At 51.9% G+C, this 23356-nt stretch overlaps 1 protein-coding gene across 1 annotated transcript in view; it reads right to left on the bottom strand.

Moving 5' to 3' along the window:
- LOC139250222 (uncharacterized) overlaps positions 1–23356 on the bottom strand; it is a 157427-nt gene that overhangs the window by 32009 nt on the left and 102062 nt on the right. Inside the window, exon 8 of the mRNA XM_070872718.1 lies at positions 9220–9327. Coding sequence (XP_070728819.1) covers positions 9220–9327 — 108 coding nt within the window. The remainder of the gene's footprint in view (positions 1–9219; positions 9328–23356) is intronic.

Raw genomic sequence — 23356 nt, 5'->3', positions numbered from 1 at the left:
CGCCATTCAATATGATCATTGCTGATCATACAACTTCAGTACCCCATTCCTACTTTCTCGCCATACCCCCTGGTCCCCCTAGTAGTAAGGACTACATCTAACTCCTTTTTGAATATATTTATTGAATTGGCCTCAACTACTCTCTGTGGTAGAGAATTCCACAGGTTCACAATTCTCTGTGTGAAGAAGTTTCTCCTCATCTCGGTCCTAAATGGCTTACCCCTTATCCTTAGACTGTGACTCCTGGTTCTGGACTTCCCCAACATTGGGAACATTCTTCCTGCATCTAACCTGCCTAAATCCGTCAGAATTTTAAATGTTTCTATGAGGTCCCCTCTCATTCTTCTGAACTCCAGTGAATACAAGCCCAGTTGATCCAGTCTTTCTTGATAGGTCAGTCCCACCATCCCGGGAATCAGTCTGGTGAACCTTCGCTGCACTCCCTCAATAGCAAGAATGTCCTTCCTCAGGTTAGGAGACCAAAACTGTACACAATACTCCAGGTGTGGCCTCACCAAGGCCCTGTACAACTGTAGCAACACCTCCCTGCCCCTGTACTCAAATCCCCTCGCTATGAAGGCCAACATGCCATTTGCTTTCTTAACCGCCTGCTGTACCTGCATGCCAACCTTCAATGACTGATGTACCATGACACCCAGGTCTCGTTGCACCTCCCCTTTTCCTAATCTGTCACCATTCAGATAATAATCTGTCTCTGTTTTTACAACCAAAGTGGATAACCTCACATTTATCCACATTATACTTCATCTGCCATGCATTTGCCCACTCACCTAACCTATCCAAGTCACTCTGCAGCCTCATAGCATCCTCCTCGCAGCTCACACTGCCACCCAACTTAGTGTCATCCGCAAATTTGGAGATACTACATTTAATCCCCTCGTCTAAATCATTAATATACAATGTAAACAGCTGGGGCCCCAGCACAGAACCTTGCGGTACCCCACTAGTCACTGCCTGCCATTCTGAAAAGTACCCAGTTACTCCTACTCTTTGCTTCCTGTCTGACAACCAGTTCTCAATCCACGTCAGTACACTACCCCCAATCCCATGTGCTTTAACTTTGCACATTAATCTCTTAAGTCATATAGGACCGAGATGAGGAGAAACTTCTTCACTCAGAGAATTGTGAACCTGTGGAATTCTCAACCACAGAAAGTTGTTGAGGCCAGTTGGTTGGATATATTCAAAAGGGAGTTAGATATGGCCCTTATGGCTAAAGGGATCAGGGGGTATGGAGAGAAAGCAGGAAAGGGGTACTGAGGTGAATGATCAGCCATGATCTTATTGAATGGTGGTGCAGGCTCGAAGGGCCGAATGCGGCACCTATTTTCTATGTTTCTATAACTGAACCACATCATCCCTGGTATCAATCGATAAATCTGCTCTCCAGGGCCTGGACATCCTTCGTATAGTGCGGTGCTCAGAATTGTACACAATACCTCAGCTGAAGACTAAGCAGTGATGTGTAAAGATTTAGCCTGAATTCCTTGTTTCTGTATTCAATTCCCCGGTTTACAAAGCCAAGAATCCCATGCAAAGTATTAACTGTCTTATCAACTTGCCTGCCACCTTCAAGCATTTGTGAATATACACCCCCCAAGTCCCTGTGCTCTTAATCAAAATAGTCCCATTTAGATTTCAATACTTTCTCCATGTTGTTCCACCCAAAGTGCGTCATGTCACTTATCCACATTAAATTGTATCTGCTGTATGTCTGCCTGTTTCACCAGTCTGTCTATGTTCTCCTGAAGCATCATTCTCACGACTTACTACGCTGCCAAGTTTTGTATCATCTGCAAATTTTGAAAGTGTGCTCCCTGTACCCAAGCAATGTGACTTCTACCCTGGGGGTACCCCACTCCTTACTTCTCTCCTGTCAGAAAAATATCTGTTCTCTGACTCCTATCCCTTAGCCAATTTGTCCCTAAGTTATCACCATTCCTTTAATACAACGTGCTTCTATTTTCCAAATAAGTCTGTTATGTGGTACTTTTTCAAATGCCTCTTGAAAGTCCATTTAACCAACATCCCCGGCATGGAAGCTCTGACCACACTCGATCCGCTCCGCTGGGCAGGCCACATTGTCCGTATGCCCAGACACGAGACTCCCAAAGCAAGCGTTCTACTCGGATCTCCTTCACGGCAAACGAGCCAAAGGTGGGCAGAGGAAACGTTACAAGGGACACCCTCAAAGCCTCCCTGATAAAGTGCAACATCCCCACCGACACCTGGGAGTCCCTGGCCAAAGACCGCCCTAAGTGGAGGAAGTGCATCAGGAGGGCGCTGAGCACCTCGAGTCTCGTCGCCGAGAGCATGCAGAAACCAAGCGCAGGCAGCGGAAGGAGCGTGCGGCAAACCAGTCCCACCCTCCCCTTCCCTCAACCACTGTCTGTCCCACCTGTGACAGGGACTGTGGTTCTCGTATTGGACTGTTCAGCCACCTAAGGACTCATTCTTAGAGTGGAAGCAAGTCTTCCTCGATTCTGAGGGGCTGCCTATGATGATGATGAAACAGCCTTCACTGCATTACCTACATTGAAGAACTCAATCCGGCTCGGTTTGCCTTTCCGTGCAGGTTCTCCCATTGTAAACCCATGCTTTCCCACCTGAGTATTCATTGCGTCTTCGACAACGATCTCTAGTAATGACCCACCACGGACGTTAGACCGATTGACCTGTACTTACTAAGTTTATCCCTCTCCATTTATGTTTTGAACAGGGTGTAATATTTGCAATCCTTCAGCCCTCTGGCACCACTTCCATAACTACGGAAGATTGAATGATTGTGGTCAGAGCTTCTTCTATCTCCACCCTAGCTTCCATCCCCAACCTAGGACACATCCCATCTATACCGGCTGGCTTGTTAACTTTGAGTGCTGCCAACCCATTTAGTACCTCCTTTATATCTATTTTATCCGATCCAATATTTCTACTCCCCCCCACCTCTACTGCAACGTTAACTTCAACCTCTTCTTTCTTGAAGATAGATGCAAAGTATTTGTTCAGTCCTTCAGTCATGTCCCCACAAGAAGCTTTTTTTTCTGTCCCTAATCGGCCTCACCATTACTTCATATGTTCATCAAATATTTTTGGTTCCCATTTATGTTACCCACTAATCTTTTCTCATAAGAACATAAGAAATAGGAGCAGGAGTCGGCCATTCGGCCCCTCGAGCCTGCTCCGCCATTTAATACCATCATGGCTGATCCGATCATGGACTCAGCTCCACTTCCCCGCCCTTAATCCCTTATCATTAAAGAAACTGTCTCTCTCTCTCTTAAATATATTCAATATCCCGGCTTCCACAGCTCTCTGAGGCAGCGAATTCCACAGATTTACAAACCTCCGAGAGAAGAAATTCCTCCTCATCTCAGTTTTAAATGGGCGGCCCCTTATTCTAAGACCATGCCCCCTAGTTCTAGTCTCCCCCATCAGTGGAAACATCCTCTCTGCATCCACCTTGTCAAGCCCCCTCATAATCTGATACGTTTCGATAAGATCACCTCTCGTTCTTCTGAATTCCAATGAGTAGAGGCCCAAACTCCTCAACCTTTCCTCATAAGTCAACCCCCTCATCTCCGGAATCAACCGAGTGAACCTTCTCTGAACTGCCTCCAAAGCAAGTATATCCTTTCGTAAATATGGAAATCAAAACTGCTCGCAGTATTCCAGGTGTGGCCTCACCAATACCCTGTATAACTGTAGCAAGACTTCCCTGCTTTTATACTCCATCCCCTTTGCAATAAAAGCCAAGATACCATTGAATCTATTCTACAATATTCTGTATCTAACTGATGGGAGTTCACTGATTGAGGTGAAACAATGGAGCTTTAATGGATGGCTGGTTGTGGATGGAGGTTCAACGTGGAGCTTAAATGAATGGAGACTTATTAGTTTGAGATTTAATAATGGGCATTTAATGAACGGACGTTTAATAACGGTGGTTTATTAGATTGGGATTTAAATGATATTTAAACCTTTGCCCATTAAAATTAAGAGGGCAAGATTTTGACAGATGGAGGTTGAACAATGGAGATTTCATTGATGGACGTTTAATGGATGGAAGTTTCATTGCTAAAAGTATAATGGGTGGACGTTTAATAGCTAAATATTTAAAGGATGGATTTTTGTGTAAATTTTTCATGGAAAAATGTTCACGGATGGAGGGTTTAACGGACGGGGTTTTAACGGATGGGGTTTTAACGGACAGGAGGTGTTAATGGGCGGAGGGTTAATGGACGGGGGGTTAATGGATGGGGGGTTAATGGACGGGGGGTTAATGGACAGGAGGTGTTAATGGACGGGGGGGTTAACGGACGGGGATTAACGGACGGAGGGTTAACGAACGGGGGGGTTAACGGACAGGGGGTTAACGGACAGGGGGTTAACGGACAGGGGGTTAACGGACAAGGGGGTTAATGGACGGGGATTAACGGACGGAGGGTTAACGAACGGGGGGGTTAACGGACAGGGGGTTAACGGACGGGGATTAACGGACGGAGGGTTAACGAACGGGGGGGTTAACGGACAGGGGGTTAACGGACGAGGGGGTTAATGGACGGGGATTAACGGATGGAGGGTTAACGAACGGGGGGGGTTAACGGACAGGGGGTTAACGGACAGGGGGTTAATGGACGGGGATTAACGGACGGAGGGTTAACGAACGGGGGGGTTAACGGACAGGGGGTTAACGGACAGGGGGTTAATGGACGGGGATTAACGGACATGGGGTTAACGAACGGGGGGGTTAACGGACAGGGGGTTAACGGACAGGGGATTAACGGACAGGGGGTTAACGGACGGGGATTAACGGACAGGGGGTTAACGGACAGGGGATTAACGGACGGGATTAACGGACAGGGGATTAACGGACAGGGGGTTAACGGACAGGGGATTAACGGACGGGATTAACGGACAGGGGATTAACGGACCGGGGGTTAACGGGCGGAGGGTTAATGGACGGAGGGTTAATGGATGGGGGGTTAATGGACGGAGGGTTAATGGACGGAGGGTTAATGGACGGAGGGTTAATGTACGGGGTTAATGGACGGAGGGTTAATGGACGGAGGGTTAATGGATGGGGGGTTAATGGACGGAGGGTTAATGGATGGGGGGTTAATGGACGGAGGGTTAATGGACGGAGGGTTAATGGATGGGGGGTTAATGGACGGAGTGTTAACGGACGGGGGGTTAACGGTCGGAGTGTTAACGGACGGGGGGTTAACGGTCGGAGGGTTAATGTACGGGGTTAATGGACGGTGGGTTAATGGATGGGGGGTTAATGGACGGAGGGTTAATGGATGGAGGGTTAATGGACGGAGGGATAATGGACGGAGGGTTAATGGACGGAGGTCAATTGACGGAGGGATAATGGACGGAGGGTTAATGGACGGAGGGTTAATGGACGGAGGGATAATGGACGGAGGGTTAATGGACGGAGGGTTAATGGACGGAGGGTTAATGGACGGAGGGTTAATGTACGGGGTTAATGGACGGAGGGTTAATGGATGGGGGGTTAATGGATGGAGGGTTAATGGACGGAGGGTTAATGGACGGAGGAATAATGGATGGAGGGTTAATGGACGGGAGGGTTAATGGACGGAGGGTTAATGGACGGAGGGTTAATGTACGGGGTTAATGGACGGAGGGTTAATGGATGGGGGGTTAATGGACGGAGGGTTAATGGATGGAGGGTTAATGGACGGAGGAATAATGGATGGAGGGTTAATGGACGGAGGGTTAATGAACGGGGGGTTAATGGACGGAGGGTTAATGGACGGAGGGTTAATGTACGGGGTTAATGGACGGAGGGTTAATGGATGGGGGGTTAATGGACGGAGGGTTAATGGACGGGGGGTTAATGGACGGAGGGTTAATGGACGGAGGGTTAATGGACGGAGGGTTAATGGATGGAGGGTTAATGGACGGAGGGTTAATGGACGGAGGAATAATGGATGGAGGGTTAATGGACGGGAGGGTTAACGGACGGAGTGTTAACGGACGGGGGGTTAACAGACCGGGGGTTAATGAATGGAGGGTTAATGGACAGAGGGTTAATGGACAGAGGGTTAATGGACGGAGGGTTAATGGATGGAGGGTTTAATGGATGGAGGGGTTAATGGACGGAGGGTTAATGGATGGAGGGTTTAATGGATGGAGGGGTTAATGGACAGTGGGTTAATGGACGGAGGGTTAATGGACGGAGGGTTAATGGATGGAGGGTTTAATGGATGGAGGGGTTAATGGATGGAGGGATTAATAGATTGAGGCTTAATAGACGGAGGGGTTAATGGATGGAGGGGTTAATGGACGGAGGGGTTAATGGACGGAGGGTTAATGGACGGAGGGGTTAATGGACAGTGGGTTAATGGACGGTGGGTTAATGGACGGTGGGTTAATGGACGGAGGGTTAATGGACGGAGGTTTAATGGATGGAGGGATAATGGACGGAGGGAAAATGGATGGAGGGTTAATGGACGGAGGGTTAATGGACGGAGGTTTAATGGACGGGGCGTTAATGGACGGAGGGTTAATAGACGGAGGGGTTAATGGACGGAAGGTTAATGGACGGAGGGTTATTGGACAGAGGGGTTAATGGACGGAGGGTTAATGGACGGAGGGGTTAATGGACGGAGGGTTAATGGACGGAGGGTTAATGGACGGAGGGGTTAATGGATGGAGGGTTAATGGACGGAGGGGTTAATGGACAGAGGGGTTAATGGACGGAGGGTTAATGGACGGAGGGGTTAATGGACGGAGGGTTAATGGACGGAGGGTTAATGGACGGAGGGTTATAGGATGGATGGGTTAATGAACGGAGGGTTAATGAATGGAGGGGTTAATAGACGGGGGGGTTAATGGACGGAGGGTTAATAGACGGAAGGGTTAATGGACGGAGGGTTAATGGACGGGGGGTTAATGGACGGAGGGTTAATGGACGGAGGGTTAATGGACGGAGGGTTAATGGACGGAGGGTTAATAGACGGAGGGGTTAATGGACGGGGGGTTAATGGACAGAGCGTTAATGGACGGAAGGTTAATGGACGGAGGTCAATGGACGGAGGGATAATGGACGGAGGGTTAATGGACGGAGGGTTAATGGACGGAGTGTTAATGGACGGAGGGATAATGGACGGAGGTCAATTGACGGAGGGATAATGGACGGAGGGTTAATGGACGGAGGGTTAATGGACGGAGGGATAATGGACGGAGGGTTAATGGACGGAGGGTTAATGGACGGAGGGATAATGGACGGAGGGTTAATGGATGGAGGGATAATGGACGGAGGGTTAATGGACGGAGGGTTAATGGACGGAGGGATAATGGACGGAGGGTTAATGGATGGGGGGTTAATGGACGGAGGGTTAATGGACGGAGGGATAATGGACGGAGGGTTAATGGATGGAGGGTTAATGGACGGAGGGATAATGGACGGAGGGTTAATGGACGGAGGGATAATGGACGGAGGGTTAATGGACGGAGGGTTAATGGACGGAGGGATAATGGACGGAGGGTTAATGGACGGAGGGTTAATGGACGGAGGGTTAATGGACGGAGGGATAATGGACGGAGGGTTAATGGACAGAGGGTTAATGGACGGGGGGTTAATGGACGGAGGGTTAATGGACGGAGGGATAATGGACGGAGGTTAATGGACGGGGGGTTAATGGACGGAGGGTTAATGGACGGAGGGATAATGGACGGAGGGTTAATGGACGGAGGGTTAATGGACGGAGGGATAATGGACGGAGGGTTAATGGACGGAGGGATAATGGACGGAGGGTTAATGGACGGAGGGTTAATGGACGGAGGGATAATGGACGGAGGGTTAATGGACGGAGGGTTAATGGACGGAGGGTTAATGGACGGAGGGTTAATGGACGGAGGGTTAATGGACCGAGGGGTTAATGGACGGAGGGTTAATGGACGGAGGGTTAATGAACGGAGGGGTCAATGGACGGAGGACTTAATAGATGGAGGTTTAATGGACGAAGGGTTAATGGACGGAGGGGTTAATGAACGGGGGGGTTAATGGACGGAGGGGTAACGGACGGAGGGGTAACGGACGGAGGGGTAATGGATGGAGGGGTTAATGGACGGAGGGGTTAATGGACGGAGGGGTAACGGACGTGGGGGTTAATGGACGGAGGGTTAATGGATGGAGGGGTTAACGGACGGAGGGGTAACGGACGGAGGGGTAACGGACGGAGGGGTTAATGGATGGAGGGGTTAACCGACAGAGGGTTAACGGACGGAGGGTTAATGGATGGAGGGGTAACGGACGGAGGGGTAACGGACGGAGGGGTAATGGATGGAGGGGTTAATGGACGGAGGGTTAATGGACGGAGGGTTAATGGACGGAGGGTTAATGGATGGAGGGGTTAACGGACGGAGGGGTAACGGATGGAGGGGTTAATGGACGGAGGGGTTAATAGATGGAGGTTTAATGGATGGAGGGTTAATGGACGGAGGGTTAATGGATGGAGGGGTTAATGGACGGAGGGGTTAATAGATGGGGGTTTAATGGACGGAGGGGTTAATGGACGGGGGGGTTAATGGACGGAGGGGTTAATAGATGGAGGTTTAATGGACGGAGGGGTTAATGGACGGAGGGGTAACGGACGGAGGGGTTAACGGATGGAGGGGTAACGGACGGAGGGATTAATGGACGGGGGGGGTTAATGGACGGAGGGGTAACGGACGGAGGGTTAATGGACGGGGGGGGTTAATGGACGGGGGGGGTTAATGGACGGAGGGGTTAATGGACGGGGGGGTTAATGGACGGAGGGGTTAACGGACGGGGGGGTTAATGGACGGAGGGGTTAACGGACGGAGGGGTAATGGACGGAGGGGTTAATGGACGGAGGGTTAATGGATAGAGCGTTAATGGACGGAGGGTTAATGGATAGAGCGTTAATGGACGGAGGGTTAATGGATAGAGCGTTAATGGACGGAGGGTTAATGGACAGAGGTTTAACGGACGGAGGGGTAATGGACGGAGTGGTAATGGACGGAGGGGTAATGGACGGAGGGGTTAATAGATGGAGGTTTGCCGATGTATGAATTAATTTTTTCACAGTATAAATGGCAAGTGAATCTCCTGTTGAGAAGATTGTACAAATGAAACAGTGTAATGTAATGAACATATTCAATACAATTTCTCATTGTTGGTAATGTATACGTAGAATCAGCACTTACTGTTCTTCACAAACAAGACAAATATGATCCCTGCTAGAAAGACATAAACCACCACTGCAGCTGCGGTGTTTCCTATCGAGTAACTGATATGAAGCTGGCATTGTGTAACTGTCGGGAAAGAATGAATATTGTTGTGAAATTATTGTTTCAGAATCTTCATTCCTCTGCTAAAATTCAGTCTCAAGGTTAAATAATGATTTTGATAAAAAGGAAATATATTGGGAAACGAACCGATATATTGCCCCTCAGACACATTTCATTGTGAGCGGTCGGTCAATACGGCCATCATTGTTTGGCACATAATTTACCCGCTGCATGGCTGGCAATGTGGGACTTTAATTGGTGTTAACAGAAATTATCATCGAAAACACTCACTGCAGAAACATGATATCGTTGTATGGTTCAAACTAAAACACCAGAAATAACGCCCTGTGCACTTCAACCGGGTTATTTCTGAAAGACCAACGCACGCAGCATGATTGGAGTGTAGAGGAGCTCGGGATGTATGGGCCACATTAATGACAATGGTCTAAGTTCCCCCCAGACTCTGTGATGAGTGAGCATTACATCCCATTGACCCACCCACAGTGCACACAGAGACTACTCGCAGTCCAAGGAGTGAAATCACATGGAGAGAGCGTTGATCTTCATCGGGGACAGGCCAGTGGGGGACCAGCAGCCCTGTGCTACTTTCCCCAACTGTGACACCTACTGGGGCACCTGGATATAGGGCACTCAAATGTGGAGGTATGAAGGGGTGTAAGTGGGGGAAGGTACAATACATACCCCTGAAAAAAGGAGAGGATCACTGCGGGCTGCAGGGTCAATCGGTCAGGGTTACATGGTCAGGGTCAAGCGGTCGGTCAGGGTTAAGTGGTCAGGGTCAAGCGGTCGTTCAGGGTTATGTGGTCAGGGTCAAGCGGTCGTTCAGGGTTACATGGTCAGGGTCAAGCAGTCGGTCAGGGTCAAGTGGTCAGGGTCAAGCGGTCGGTCAGGGTCAAGTGGTCAGAGTCAAGCGGTCGTTCAGGGTCAAGTGGTCAGGGTCAAGCCGTCGTTCAGGGTCAAGCGGTCGTTCAGGGTCAAGTGGCCAGGGTCAAGCGGTCGTTCAGGGTCAAGTGGCCAGGGTCAAACGGTCGTTCAGGGTTACATGGTCAGGGTCAAGCGGTCGGTCAGGATCAAGTGGCCAGGGTCAAGCGGTCGTTCAGGGTTAAGTGGTCAGGGTCAAGCCGTCATTCAGGGTCAAGTGGTCAGTGTCAAGCGGTCGTTCAGGGTTAAGTGGTCAGGGTCAAGCCGTCATTCAGGGTCAAGCGGTCAGGGTCAAGCGGTCGTTCAGGGTTAAGTGGTCAGGGTCAAGCGGTCAGTCAGGGTCAAGTGGTCAGTGTCAAGCGGTCGTTCAGGGTTAAGTGGTCAGGGTCAAGCGGTCGGTCAGGGTCAAGTGGTCAGGGTCAAGCGGTCGTTCAGGGTTACGTGGTCAGGGTCAAGCGGTCGTTCAGGGTTAAGTGGTCAGGGTCAAGCGGTCGTTCAGGGTTAAGTGGTCAGGGTCAAGCGGTCGTTCAGGGTTACGTGGTCAGGGTCAAGCGGTCAGGGTCAAGCGGTCGGTCAGGGTCAAGCGGTCAGTGTAAAGTCCTGTCCCCTCAGTACAGATTCACACGAGGCATATAGTGAAGGTCACTCTGGACCTGCACCTTTATTTCACAGCTCTGGAATGCTGCACTTGCCTGAGACCTGTCCTTATATACCTGTCTCTTGCAAGTGCACCCCTGGTGGTAAGGTATGCTGGTGGTTACAGGTCATATCTTATTACAGTCATGTATAGCATGTTAGGATACAGTTATATATAATAATGTAAGATACATGACATCACCCTCCCCCAAGGTCTTATTGTCTTTATAGGTTCAGTCTCTCAGGTGGTCTACGCTCTCGCGTGGAGCGTCTGAGTTGTGGTTCAGTTGTTTGCCTTGGTGTCTGTTTTTCTTTGGGTGTGGTTGCTGGTATCTCGCCTGGGCTGTCTGTTTCGATTGGTGTGATTGTTGTTGACTCGCCTGGGCTGTCTGTTGGGATTGCCCTTTCCTCAGGTTGTTCCCTCTGTCTGTCCACCAGGTGTGGTGCGAGTTCCACATTGTAGTCTGCCTCTGGTTCCGCAGTGTTGTTGGTAAATCTGCTTTTGACTTGGTCTACATGCCTCCGGCAGGTTTTGCCATTGTCCATTTGTACTACCAGTAGCCTGTTTCCTTCCTTGCCCGTTACTGTCCCTGCAAGCCATTTGGGACCCCTGCCATAGTTTAGTACAAACACTTTGTCCCATTTCTCATTCCAATTCCCCCTCGAATTTCTGTCATGGTACTCAGTCAGCTTACGGCGCTTTGCCTCAACGATTTCGTGCATGTCTGGGAGGATTAATGAGAGCCTTGTTTTTAACGTCCTTTTCATCAACAGTTGCGTGGGGGGATCCCAGTCAGTGAGTGCGGATGAGATCTGTATGCCAGCAGCAGTCGCGACAGGCGACCCTGCAGCGTGGGACCTTGGATTTTAAGCATGCCTTGTTTAATGATTTGCACTGCTCTCTCCACCTGGCCGTTGGAGGCCAGCTTGAACGGTGCCGTATTGACGTGATTTATGCCATGGTCAATTATAAAGTCTTGGAATTCTGCGCTGGTGAAGCACGGATTGTTGTCACTGACCAATATGTCAGGGATTCCGTGCGTTGCAAACATGGTTGCAAGGCTCTCCTCAGTGGTGGAGGTTGTGCTCGAGTTTAAAATGGTGCATTCGATCCACTTTGAAAATGCATCCACAACTACGTGGAACATTTTGCCCATGAATGGGCCCGCATAGTCTATATGCACCCGCGACCACGGTTTGGTAGGCCAGGGCCAGGGGCTCAGTGGAACCTCCCTGGGGCATTGCTGAGTTGGGCACAAATGGTGCACCTTCGGACGCAGAGCTCCAAGTCCGCGTCAATACCAGGCCACCAGACGTGGGATCTGGCTATGGCCTTCATGAGAACGATCCCCGGGTGCTCGCGGTGGAGCTCCCGGACAAATGCCTCTCTGCCTCACAGAGGCATGACTACTCGGCTGCCCCACATCAGGCAGTCTGCTTGTAGTGACAGCTCATGCATGCGCCTGTGAAAGGGTTTTAATTCCTCGGGGCAGGCATCACGAGCCTCTGCCCAGTCATCGGTTAGGACACATCTTTTTACTAAGGATAACGTGGGGTCGCTGGCCGTCCAGGCTCTGATTTGTCGAGCCGTCATGGGCGAACCTGTGGACTCAAAGGCATTGATTGCCATGACTATCTCACAGTCCTGTTTGTCAGACCCTTCCGTGGTCGCCAGGGGTAGCCTGCTGAGCGCGTCGGCACAGTTGTCTGTGCCTGGTCTGTGCCTTATGGTATAGTCGCAGGACACCAGCATGAGTGCCCATCGTTGAATTCGCGCCGAGGCGTTGGCGTTTATTGCCTTGCTCTCGGATAGGAGGGACGTGAGGGACTTGTGGTCGGTTTCTAACGCGAGCTTGGCCCCGAAAAGGTATTGGTGCATCTTTTTGACTCCGTACACGCACACGAGCACCTCCTTCTCTACCATTCCGTACCTGCGCTCCGCCCGCGAAAGTGACCTGGAGGCATAAGCTATGGGTTGTAATTTGCCCGCACTATTGGCATGTTGCAAAACGCACCCGACCCCATACGCTGACGTATCGCATGTGAGAACTAGCTTTTGACCTGGGTCAAAGAAAGTCAAAACACTGTTGGAACACAGAAGGTTGCGTGCCTTATTGAAGGCACGTTCCTGGGCGTCCCCCAAAACTAATCGCACCCCTTCCTGAGTAGCAAGTGGAGAGGCTCCAGCAGCGTGCTTAAGTTCTGCATAAAATTCCCAAAGTCAAGGTCATTCTGGACCTGCACCTTTATTTCACAGCTCTGGAATGCTGCACTTGCCTGAGACCTGTCCTTATATACCTGTCTCTTGCAAGTGCACCCCTGGTGGTAAGGTATGCTGGTGGTTACAGGTCATATCTTATTACAGTCATGTACAGCATGTTAGGATAGTTATATATAATAATGTAAGATACATGACAGTCAGGATCAAGCGGTCAGGGTCAAGCAGTCATTCAGGATCAAGCGGTCAGGGTCAAGCGGTCAGGGTCAAGTGTTCAGTGCTTAGCAGAATAGATGAGGTGGAGCCAGTGGATGTGGTGTATTTGGATTTTCAGAAGGGATTCGATAAGGTGCCACACAAGGGGTTATTACACAAAATGAGGGCTCATGGGATTGGGGGTAGCATGGATTGTGGATTCATAGCATGGATCTTCAGGTGCATAGCCAGAGAGATGGAACGTAAGGCCCAAGAGATAATAAGGATGTTGTATAGGGCACTGATTTAGCCCCAACTGGGATACAGTGTACAGCTCTGGTCATTGTACTGACGTTGTTTTGAAGAAGGTACGGCTAAGGTCAACTAACATGATGCTGGGGTTAGGCACTCCGCTGTGAGGAGAGACCTCATTGAAGGTTTTGAGATTCCAACTGAACCCAAGGTTTTGAGATTCCAACTGTAGCCATGGACATAACTCACAAAAGGAAGGTGAACAGACAGCTCTATTTAGCTAATGGATGCTGAATGTACGGAACAGATTGCCCAGAGAGATTGTAGAGATGGATTGTATCAGCAAATTTAAGAGGGTGATGGACCGGTTTTTGATAGAACATAGAGGTGGCCAGATAGAACTCTGTGGTCTTTCTGATCCTGCATATTCCTATGTTGTTGATTATAGAGGGATGTGATTGTGGCCCAGGAGAGCCGTGAGTTCGGGGCCAGAAGAGGCGAGGGCCCAGGGGCAGCACGGACCAGCCCACACTGCGATATGTGTGCGCACTAGGTCCGTGCAGCAGAGCTGGTCTCCAGTGGTCCTGGTTAACCCTTGCCACTGGACCAAGACCTAGCTCTGTCAAGCCCGTGTGCTGGCTGGTGTACAACGGTCACCCCACGTTAAACAAATCCACACACAGGCATCTTCCACCCTTCAGGGTGTAGTTCAGGATCTGGAATATTAGGTCCTTCATTGAAACACCTGTGAACTCAGCCTTTTTGGCGTGGAAGCAAGTCATCCTCACTTTGAGGGACTGCTTATGATGTGGATTGAGGATTGGTTAACAGACAGAAAACAGAGAGTAGGAATAAACAGGTCATTTTTGGGTTGGTAGGCTGTAACTAGTGGGGTACCGCAAGGATTGGTGCTGGGGCCCCAGCTATTCACAACCTATATCAATGATTGGGATGAGGGGACCAAATGTAATATATCCAAGTTTGCTGATGATACAAAGCTCGGTGGGAATGTAAGTTGTGAGGAGGATGTAAAGAGGCTTCAGGGGGATAGAGACAGGCTGAGTGAATGGGCAAGAACATGGAAATGGAATATAATGTGGAGAAATGTGAAGTTATCCACTTTGGTTGGAAAAATAGAAAAGCAGAGTATTGTTTAAACGGTGAGAGATTGGGAAATGTTGGTGTTCAGAGGGAGCTGGGGGTCCTTGTACACGTATCTCTGAAAGTTAACCTGCAGGTACAGCAAGCAATGAAGAAAGCAAATGGTATGTTGGCCTTTATTACAACAGGATTTGAGTATAAGAGTAAAGATGTTTAACTGCAATTATACAGGGCCCTGGTGAGACCACACCTGGAGTATTGTGCACAGTTTGGGTCTCCTTACAGAAGGAAGGATATACCTGTCACTGAGGGAGTGCAGTGAAGGTTCACCAGACTGATTCCTGGGATGGGGGGATTGTCCTATGAGGAGAGATTGAGTGGACTAGGCCAATATTCTCCAGAGTTTAGAAGAGTTTAGTGATCTAATTGAAACATACACAATTCTTACAGGGCTTGACAGGGTAGATGCCGGGAGGATGTTCCCCCGGGCTGGGGAGTCTGGAACCAGGGGTCACAGTCTCAGGATAAGGGGTCAGCCATTTAGGACTGAGATGAGGAGAAACTTCTTCACTCAGAGGGTGGTGAATATTTGTAATTCTCTGCCCCAGAGGGCTGTGGAGGCTCGGTCGTTGAGTATATTCAAGACAGTGATCGATAGATTTTTGGATATGAAGAGAATCAAGGGACATGGGGATAGTGCAGCGTAATATATACAGCTCCATCTAGTGGAATACTGTAGCACTGCAGCCAGTGCTGTTTACAAGAATAAACAGCTCAGGTCAGGTAACAGCTTCCTAACGTTATCAGCCTTCTTACAGCCTGTCTGCTTGTGATGTCGTACTGACAATATGACATTTGGCGACGAGGATGGGATAATCGGATAACAAAGCTGCAATTTTTGTTGGTGGAGGATTCAGCCAACCGACAGAGACTTTGAGGTCTTCTTTGTTTTGTTGAACAGCTACAAATCCAAGGTAAACTACAAGCACACTTGGCTGAACTGCCAGGGTCCAGATGGCCGTGCCTATGGGAATAATAGGGCGCTTGGAGGAGTTTCAACGGAACCGTGAAAGTTTCAGAGCATATGTGGAGCGGCTAGAAACGTTTTTCACTGCAAATAGTATCATCGAAGTCCCCGATGATGAAAACTGTAACTGGGTGGTGTTGGAAAGACAAAGGGCTATTTTCATAACTGAAGCAGGGTCCGAGGTGCATGAAACCTTGAAAAATGTTCTTGTGCCTGTCAAGCCAAAGGACACATCACTTAAGCAGGTGTTAGAACAGCACTATAGCCCTGAGCACCTGGAAATTGTTGCAAGTTACCGTTTCGGAATACGAGATCAGTTAACCGAAGAAAGTATCAGTGAGTACACTGTAGCATTTAACAAGCTCTCTATTCGCGGTAATTTTGGACCGAGTATAGCCTGATTGCTTTTTTTGAAAAATGATGCGATCAGAAGAATGTTATTGACAACTTCCGTGCAACTGGCTCCTGTAATCCATTCCTGAGCTCCAGGCGGGCGGGAACGGCCCACGCTCCATGCCGTTTCTGAACATTGGTGCTTAAAAACAAAACCCAAAGGAGGCAGTAACCTTCCGGGGTCGGGAAGTCCTGCCTCCGAGATGGAATTGGGCCGTGCGCCACTCACAGGAAATGGAGCGCTGTCTCCAGTGATCTCTGCATGCCCCTGTGGTGGGCCACCAGGGACATCGCGAGACTGGGCCAGCAGCCCGGCACACAAAACAGAGTGCGGGGCTGCAAGATGGCAGCCCGGCCAATGCTGGAGCCCCCTGCCGTGGATCGGGCCTACCAACAACAATGGCGGGCTGGGACGCCCCGTTAAACAGCGGCCCGGGAATGGACTTCCGCCAGCTTCACATCGTTGATATCCTTCCGTACCAACCTGAGGGTCCTGACCCTGCCACCCCCACCCAAATCAATTTACACACGGTGCGTTAAGGGATCAGTGGGAGGGGTCGGCATGGGGCGATGAGAGATCGTTGGGAGGGATCGGTGTGAGGCGATGAGAGTTCAGTGTGAGGGATCGGTGTGAGAGATCGGTGTGAGAGATCGGTGTGGGGCGATGAGAGATCGGTGTGAGAGATCGGTGTGAGAGATCGGTGTGAGGGATCGGTGCGAGAGATCGGTGTGAGGGATCGGTGTGAGAGATCGGTGTGAGGGATCGGGGTGGGGCGATGAGAGATCGGTGTGAGAGATCGGTGTGAGAGATCGGTGTGAGGGATCGGTGTGAGGGATCGGTGTGAGAGATCGGTGTGAGGGATCGGTGTGAGAGATCGGTGTGAGGGATCGGTGTGGGGCGATGAGAGATCGGTGTGAGAGATCGGTGTGAGGGATCGGTGCCAGAGATCGGTGTGAGAGATCGGTGTGAGGGATCGGTGTGAGAGATCGGTGTGAGGGATCGGTGTGGGGCGATGAGAGATCGGTGTGAGAGATCGGTGTGAGAGATCGGTGTGAGGGGTCGGTGTGGGGCGATGAGTGATCGGTGTGAGAGATCGGTGTGAGGGGTCGGTGTGAGGGGTCGGTGTGGGGCGATGAGAGATCGGTGTGAGAGATCGGTGTGAGAGATCGGTGTGAGAGATCGGTGTGAGAGATTGGTGTGAGAGATTGGTGTGAGAGATCGGTGTGAGAGATCGGTGTGAGAGATCGGTGTGAGAGATCGGTGTGAGAGATCGGTGTGGGGCGATGAGTGATCGGTGTGAGAGATCGGTGTGAGAGATCGGTGTGAGAGATCAGTGTGAGAGATCGGTGTGAGAGATCAGTGTGAGAGATCGGTGTGAGAGATCGGTGTGAGAGATCGGTGTGAGAGATCGGTGTGAGAGATCGGTGTGAGAGATCGGTGTGAGAGATCGGTGTGAGAGATCGGTGTGAGAGATCGGTGTGAGAGATCGGTGTGGGGCGATGAGAGATCGGTGTGAGAGATCGGTGTGAGAGATCGGTGTGGGGCGATGAGAGATCGGTGTGAGGGATCGGTGTGGGGTGATGAGCGATCGGTGTGAGAGATCGGTGTGGGGCGATGAGCGATCGGTGTGAGAGATCGGTGTGAGGGATCGGTGTGAGGGATCGGTGTGGGGCGATGAGAGATCGGTGTGAGAGATCGGTGTGAGAGATCGGTGTGAGGGATCGGTGTGAGAGATCGGTGTGAGAGATCGGTGTGAGAGATCGGTGTGAGAGATCGGTGTGAGAGATCGGTGTGAGGGATCGGTGTGAGAGATCGGTGTGAGGGATCGGTGTGAGAGATCGGTGTGAGAGATCGGTGTGGGGCGATGAGAGATCGGTGTGAGGGATCGGTGTGAGAGATCGGTGTGGGCCGATGAGACATCGGTGTGAGAGATGGGTGTGAGAGATCGGTGTGAGAGATCGGTGTGAGAGATCGGTGTGGGGCGATGAGAGATCGGTGTGAGAGATCGGTGTGAGAGATCGGTGTGAGAGATCGGTGTGAGAGATCGGTGTGAGAGATCGGTGTGAGAGATCGGTGTGAGAGATCGGTGTGAGGGATCGGTGTGGGGCGATGAGTGATCGGTGTGAGAGATCGGTGTGAGAGATCGGTGTGAGGGATCGGTGTGGGGCGATGAGAGATCGGTGTGAGGGATCGGTGTGAGAGATCGGTGTGAGAGATCGGTGTGAGAGATCGGTGTGAGAGATCGGTGTGAGGGATCGGTGTGGGGCGATGAGTGATCGGTGTGAGAGATCGGTGTGAGAGATCGGTGTGAGAGATCGGTGTGAGGGATCGGTGTGGGGCGATGAGCGATCGGTGTGAGAGATCGGTGTGAGAGATCGGTGTGAGAGATCGGTGTGAGAGATCGGTGTGAGGGATCGGTGTGAGAGATCGGTGTGAGAGATCGGTGTGGGGCGATGAGCGATCGGTGTGAGAGATCGGTGTGAGAGATCGGTGTGAGGGATCGGTGTGAGAGATCGGTGTGAGAGATCGGTGTGAGGGATCGGTGTGGGGTGATGAGAGATCGGTGTGAGAGATCGGTGTGGGGCGATGAGTGATCGGTGTGAGAGATCGGTGTGAGAGATCGGTGTGAGAGATCGGTGTGAGGGATCGGTGTGGGGCGATGAGAGATCGGTGTGAGAGATCGGTGTGGGGCGATGAGAGATCGGTGTGAGCGATCGGTGTGAGGGATCGGTGTGAGGGATCGGTGTGGGGCGATGAGAGATCGGTGTGAGAGATCGGTGTGAGGGATCGGTGTGGGGCGATGAGAGATCGGTGTGAGCGATCGGTGTGAGGGATCGGTGTGAGGGATCGGTGTGAGAGATCGGTGTGAGACATCGGTGTGGGGCGATGAGCGATCGGTGTGAGAGATCGGTGTGAGAGATCGGTGTGAGAGATCGGTGTGAGAGATCGGTGTGAGAGATCGGTGTGAGGGATCGGTGTGAGGGATCGGTGTGAGGGATCGGTGTGAGAGATCGGTGTGGGGCGATGAGAGATCGGTGTGAGAGATCGGTGTGAGAGATCGGTGTGAGACATCGGTGTGGGGCGATGAGAGATCGGTGTGAGAGATCGGTGTGAGACATCGGTGTGAGAGATCGGTGTGAGGGATCGGTGTGAGGGATCGGTGTGAGAGATCGGTGTGAGACATCGGTGTGGGGCGATGAGCGATCGGTGTGAGAGATCGGTGTGAGAGATCGGTGTGAGAGATCGGTGTGAGAGATCGGTGTGAGAGATCGGTGTGAGAGATCGGTGTGAGGGATCGGTGTGAGGGATCGGTGTGAGGGATCGGTGTGAGAGATCGGTGTGGGGCGATGAGAGATCGGTGTGAGAGATCGGTGTGAGAGATCGGTGTGAGACATCGGTGTGGGGCGATGAGAGATCGGTGTGAGAGATCGGTGTGAGAGATCGGTGTGAGGGATCGGTGTGAGGGATCGGTGTGAGAGATCGGTGTGAGACATCGGTGTGGGGCGATGAGCGATCGGTGTGAGAGATCGGTGTGAGAGATCGGTGTGAGAGATCGGTGTGAGAGATCGGTGTGAGAGATCGGTGTGAGGGATCGGTGTGAGGGATCGGTGTGAGGGATCGGTGTGAGAGATCGGTGTGGGGCGATGAGAGATCGGTGTGAGAGATCGGTGTGAGAGATCGGTGTGAGACATCGGTGTGGGGCGATGAGAGATCGGTGTGAGAGATCGGTGTGAGACATCGGTGTGGGGCGATGAGAGATCGGTGTGAGACATCGGTGTGGGGCGATGAGAGATCGGTGTGAGGGATCGGTGTGAGAGATCGGTGTGAGAGATCGGTGTGAGAGATCGGTGTGAGACATCGGTGTGGGGCGATGAGCGATCGGTGTGAGAGATCGGTGTGAGACATCGGTGTGGGGCGATGAGAGATCGGTGTGAGAGATCGGTGTGAGAGATCGGTGTGAGGGATCGGTGTGGGGCGATGAGAGATCGGTGTGAGAGATCGGTGTGGGGCGATGAGCGATCGGTGTGAGAGATCGGTGTGAGGGATCGGTGTGAGAGATCGGTGTGAGAGATCGGTGTGGGGCGATGAGAGATCGGTGTGAGAGATCGGTGTGAGAGATCGGTGTGAGAGATCGGTGTGAGAGATCGGTGTGAGAGATCGGTGTGAGAGATCGGTGTGAGAGATCGGTGTGAGAGATCGGTGTGAGGGATCGGTGTGGGGTGATGAGAGATCGGTGTGAGAGATCGGTGTGAGGGATCGGTGTGAGAGATCGGTGTGAGAGATCGGTGTGAGGGATCGGTGTGAGAGATCGGTGTGAGAGATCGGTGTGAGAGATCGGTGTGAGGGATCGGTGTGAGAGATCGGTGCGAGAGATCGGTGCGAGAGATCGGTGTGAGAGATCGGTGTGAGAGATCGGTGTGAGGCGATGAGGGATCGGTGTGAGAGATCGGTGTGAGAGATCGGTGTGAGGGATCGGTGTGAGAGATCGGTGTGAGAGATCGGTGTGAGAGATCGGTGTGAGGGATCGGTGTGAGAGATCGGTGCGAGAGATCGGTGCGAGAGATCGGTGTGAGCGATCGGTGTGAGAGATCGGTGTGGGGTGATGAGAGATCGGTGTGAGGGATCGGTGTGAGAGATCGGTGTGGGGCGATGAGAGATCGGTGTGAGGGATCGGTGTGGGGTGATGAGAGATCGGTGTGAGGGATCGGTGTGAGAGATCGGTGTGGGGCGATGAGAGATCGGTGTGAGGGATCGGTGTGAGAGATCGGTGTGGGGCGATGAGAGATCGGTGTGAGAGATCGGTGTGAGGGATCGGTGTGAGGCGATGAGCGATCGGTGTGAGAGATCGGTGTGAGAGATCGGTGTGAGAGATCGGTGTGAGAGATCGGTGTGAGAGATCGGTGTGAGAGATCGGTGTGAGGGATCGGTGTGAGAGATCGGTGTGGGGCGATGAGCGATCGGTGTGAGAGATCGGTGTGAGAGATCGGTGTGAGGGATCGGTGTGGGGTGATGAGAGATCGGTGTGAGAGATCGGTGTGAGGGATCGGTGTGGGGTGATGAGAGATCGGTGTGAGAGATCGGTGTGAGGGATCGGTGTGAGAGATCGGTGTGGGGTGATGAGAGATCGGTGTGAGAGATCGGTGTGAGAGATCGGTGTGGGGTGATGAGAGATCGGTGTGAGGGATCGGTGTGAGAGATCGGTGTGGGGTGATGAGAGATCGGTGTGAGAGATCGGTGTGAGAGATCAGTGTGAGAGATCGGTGTGAGAGATCGGTGTGGGGCGATGAGAGATCGGTGTGAGAGATCGGTGTGAGACATCGGTGTGGGGCGATGAGCGACCGGTGTGAGAGATCGGTGTGAGAGATCGGTGTGAGAGATCGGTGTGAGAGATCGGTGTGAGAGATCGGTGTGGGGCGATGAGCGATCGGTGTGAGGGATCGGTGTGAGAGATCGGTGTGAGAGATCGGTGTGAGAGATCGGTGTGAGAGATCGGTGTGAGAGATCGGTGTGGGGCGATGAGAGATCGGTGTGAGAGATCGGTGTGAGGCGATGAGCGATCGGTGTGAGAGATCGGTGTGAGAGATCGGTGTGAGGGATCGGTGTGAGGGATCGGTGTGAGGGATCGGTGTGAGAGATCGGTGTGAGAGATCGGTGTGAGAGATCGGTGTGGGGCGATGAGAGATCGGTGTGAGAGATCGGTGTGAGGGATCGGTGTGGGGCGATGAGAGATCGGTGTGAGAGATCGGTGTGAGAGATCGGTGTGAGAGATCGGTGTGAGAGATCGGTGTGAGAGATCGGTGTGAGGGATCGGTGTGGGGCGATGAGAGATCGGTGTGAGAGATCGGTGTGAGAGATCGGTGTGAGAGATCGGTGTGAGAGATCGGTGTGAGAGATCGGTGTGGGGTGATGAGAGATCGGTGTGAGAGATCGGTGTGAGAGATCGGTGTGAGAGATCGGTGTGAGAGATCGGTGTGAGAGATCGGTGTGGGGCGATGAGAGATCGGTGTGAGGGATCGGTGTGAGGGATCGGTGTGAGAGATCGGTGTGGGGCGATGAGAGATCGGTGTGAGAGATCGGTGTGAGAGATCGGTGTGAGGGATCGGTGTGAGAGATCGGTGTGAGAGATCGGTGTGGGGCGATGAGCGATCGGTGTGAGAGATCGGTGTGAGAGATCGGTGTGAGAGATCGGTGTGAGAGATCGGTGTGAGAGATCGGTGTGAGAGATCGGTGTGAGAGATCGGTGTGAGAGATCGGTGTGGGGCGATGAGAGATCGGTGTGAGAGATCGGTGTGGGGCGATGAGAGATCGGTGTGAGGGATCGGTGTGAGAGATCGGTGTGAGAGATCGGTGTGAGAGATCGGTGTGAGAGATCGGTGTGAGAGATCGGTGTGAGAGATCGGTGTGGGGCGATGAGAGATCGGTGTGAGAGATCGGTGTGAGAGATCGGTGTGGGGCGATGAGAGATCGGTGTGAGAGATCGGTGTGAGAGATCGGTGTGAGGGATCGGTGTGAGAGATCGGTGTGAGAGATCGGTGTGGGGCGATGAGCGATCGGTGTGAGAGATCGGTGTGGGGCGATGAGAGATCGGTGTGAGAGATCGGTGTGAGAGATCGGTGTGAGAGATCGGTGTGAGAGATCGGTGTGAGAGACCGGTGTGAGGGATCGGTGTGAGAGATCGGTGTGAGAGATCGGTGTGAGAGATCGGTGTGAGGGATCGGTGTGAGAGATCGGTGTGAGAGATCGGTGTGAGAGATCGGTGTGGGGCGATGAGAGATCGGTGTGAGGGATCGGTGTGAGGGATCGGTGTGAGAGATCGGTGTGAGAGATCGGTGTGGGGCGATGAGAGATCGGTGTGAGAGATCGGTGTGAGGGATCGGTGTGGGGCGATGAGACATCGGTGTGAGAGATCGGTGTGAGGGATCGGTGTGAGGGATCGGTGTGAGAGATCGGTGTGAGGGATCGGTGTGGGGCGATGAGACATCGGTGTGAGAGATCGGTGTGAGAGATCGGTGTGAGAGATCGGTGTGAGAGATCGGTGTGAGGGATCGGTGTGAGAGATCGGTGTGAGAGATCGGTGTGAGAGATCGGTGTGAGAGATCGGTGTGAGAGATCGGTGTGAGGGATCGGTGTGAGGGATCGGTGTGAGGGATCGGTGTGAGGGATCGGTGTGAGGGATCGGTGTGAGGGATCGGTGTGAGGGATCGGTGTGAGGGATCGGTGTGAGGGATCGGTGTGAGGGATCGGTGTGAGGGATCGGTGTGAGAGATCGGTGTGAGGGATCGGTGTG

This window comes from Pristiophorus japonicus, unplaced genomic scaffold (assembly GCF_044704955.1).
Source record: "Pristiophorus japonicus isolate sPriJap1 unplaced genomic scaffold, sPriJap1.hap1 HAP1_SCAFFOLD_352, whole genome shotgun sequence".
NCBI classification, from domain to species: Eukaryota; Metazoa; Chordata; class Chondrichthyes; family Pristiophoridae; genus Pristiophorus; species Pristiophorus japonicus.
The sequence above is the reverse complement of the archived record's forward strand: the minus strand, read 5'-3'. Positions and strand labels throughout refer to the sequence as shown.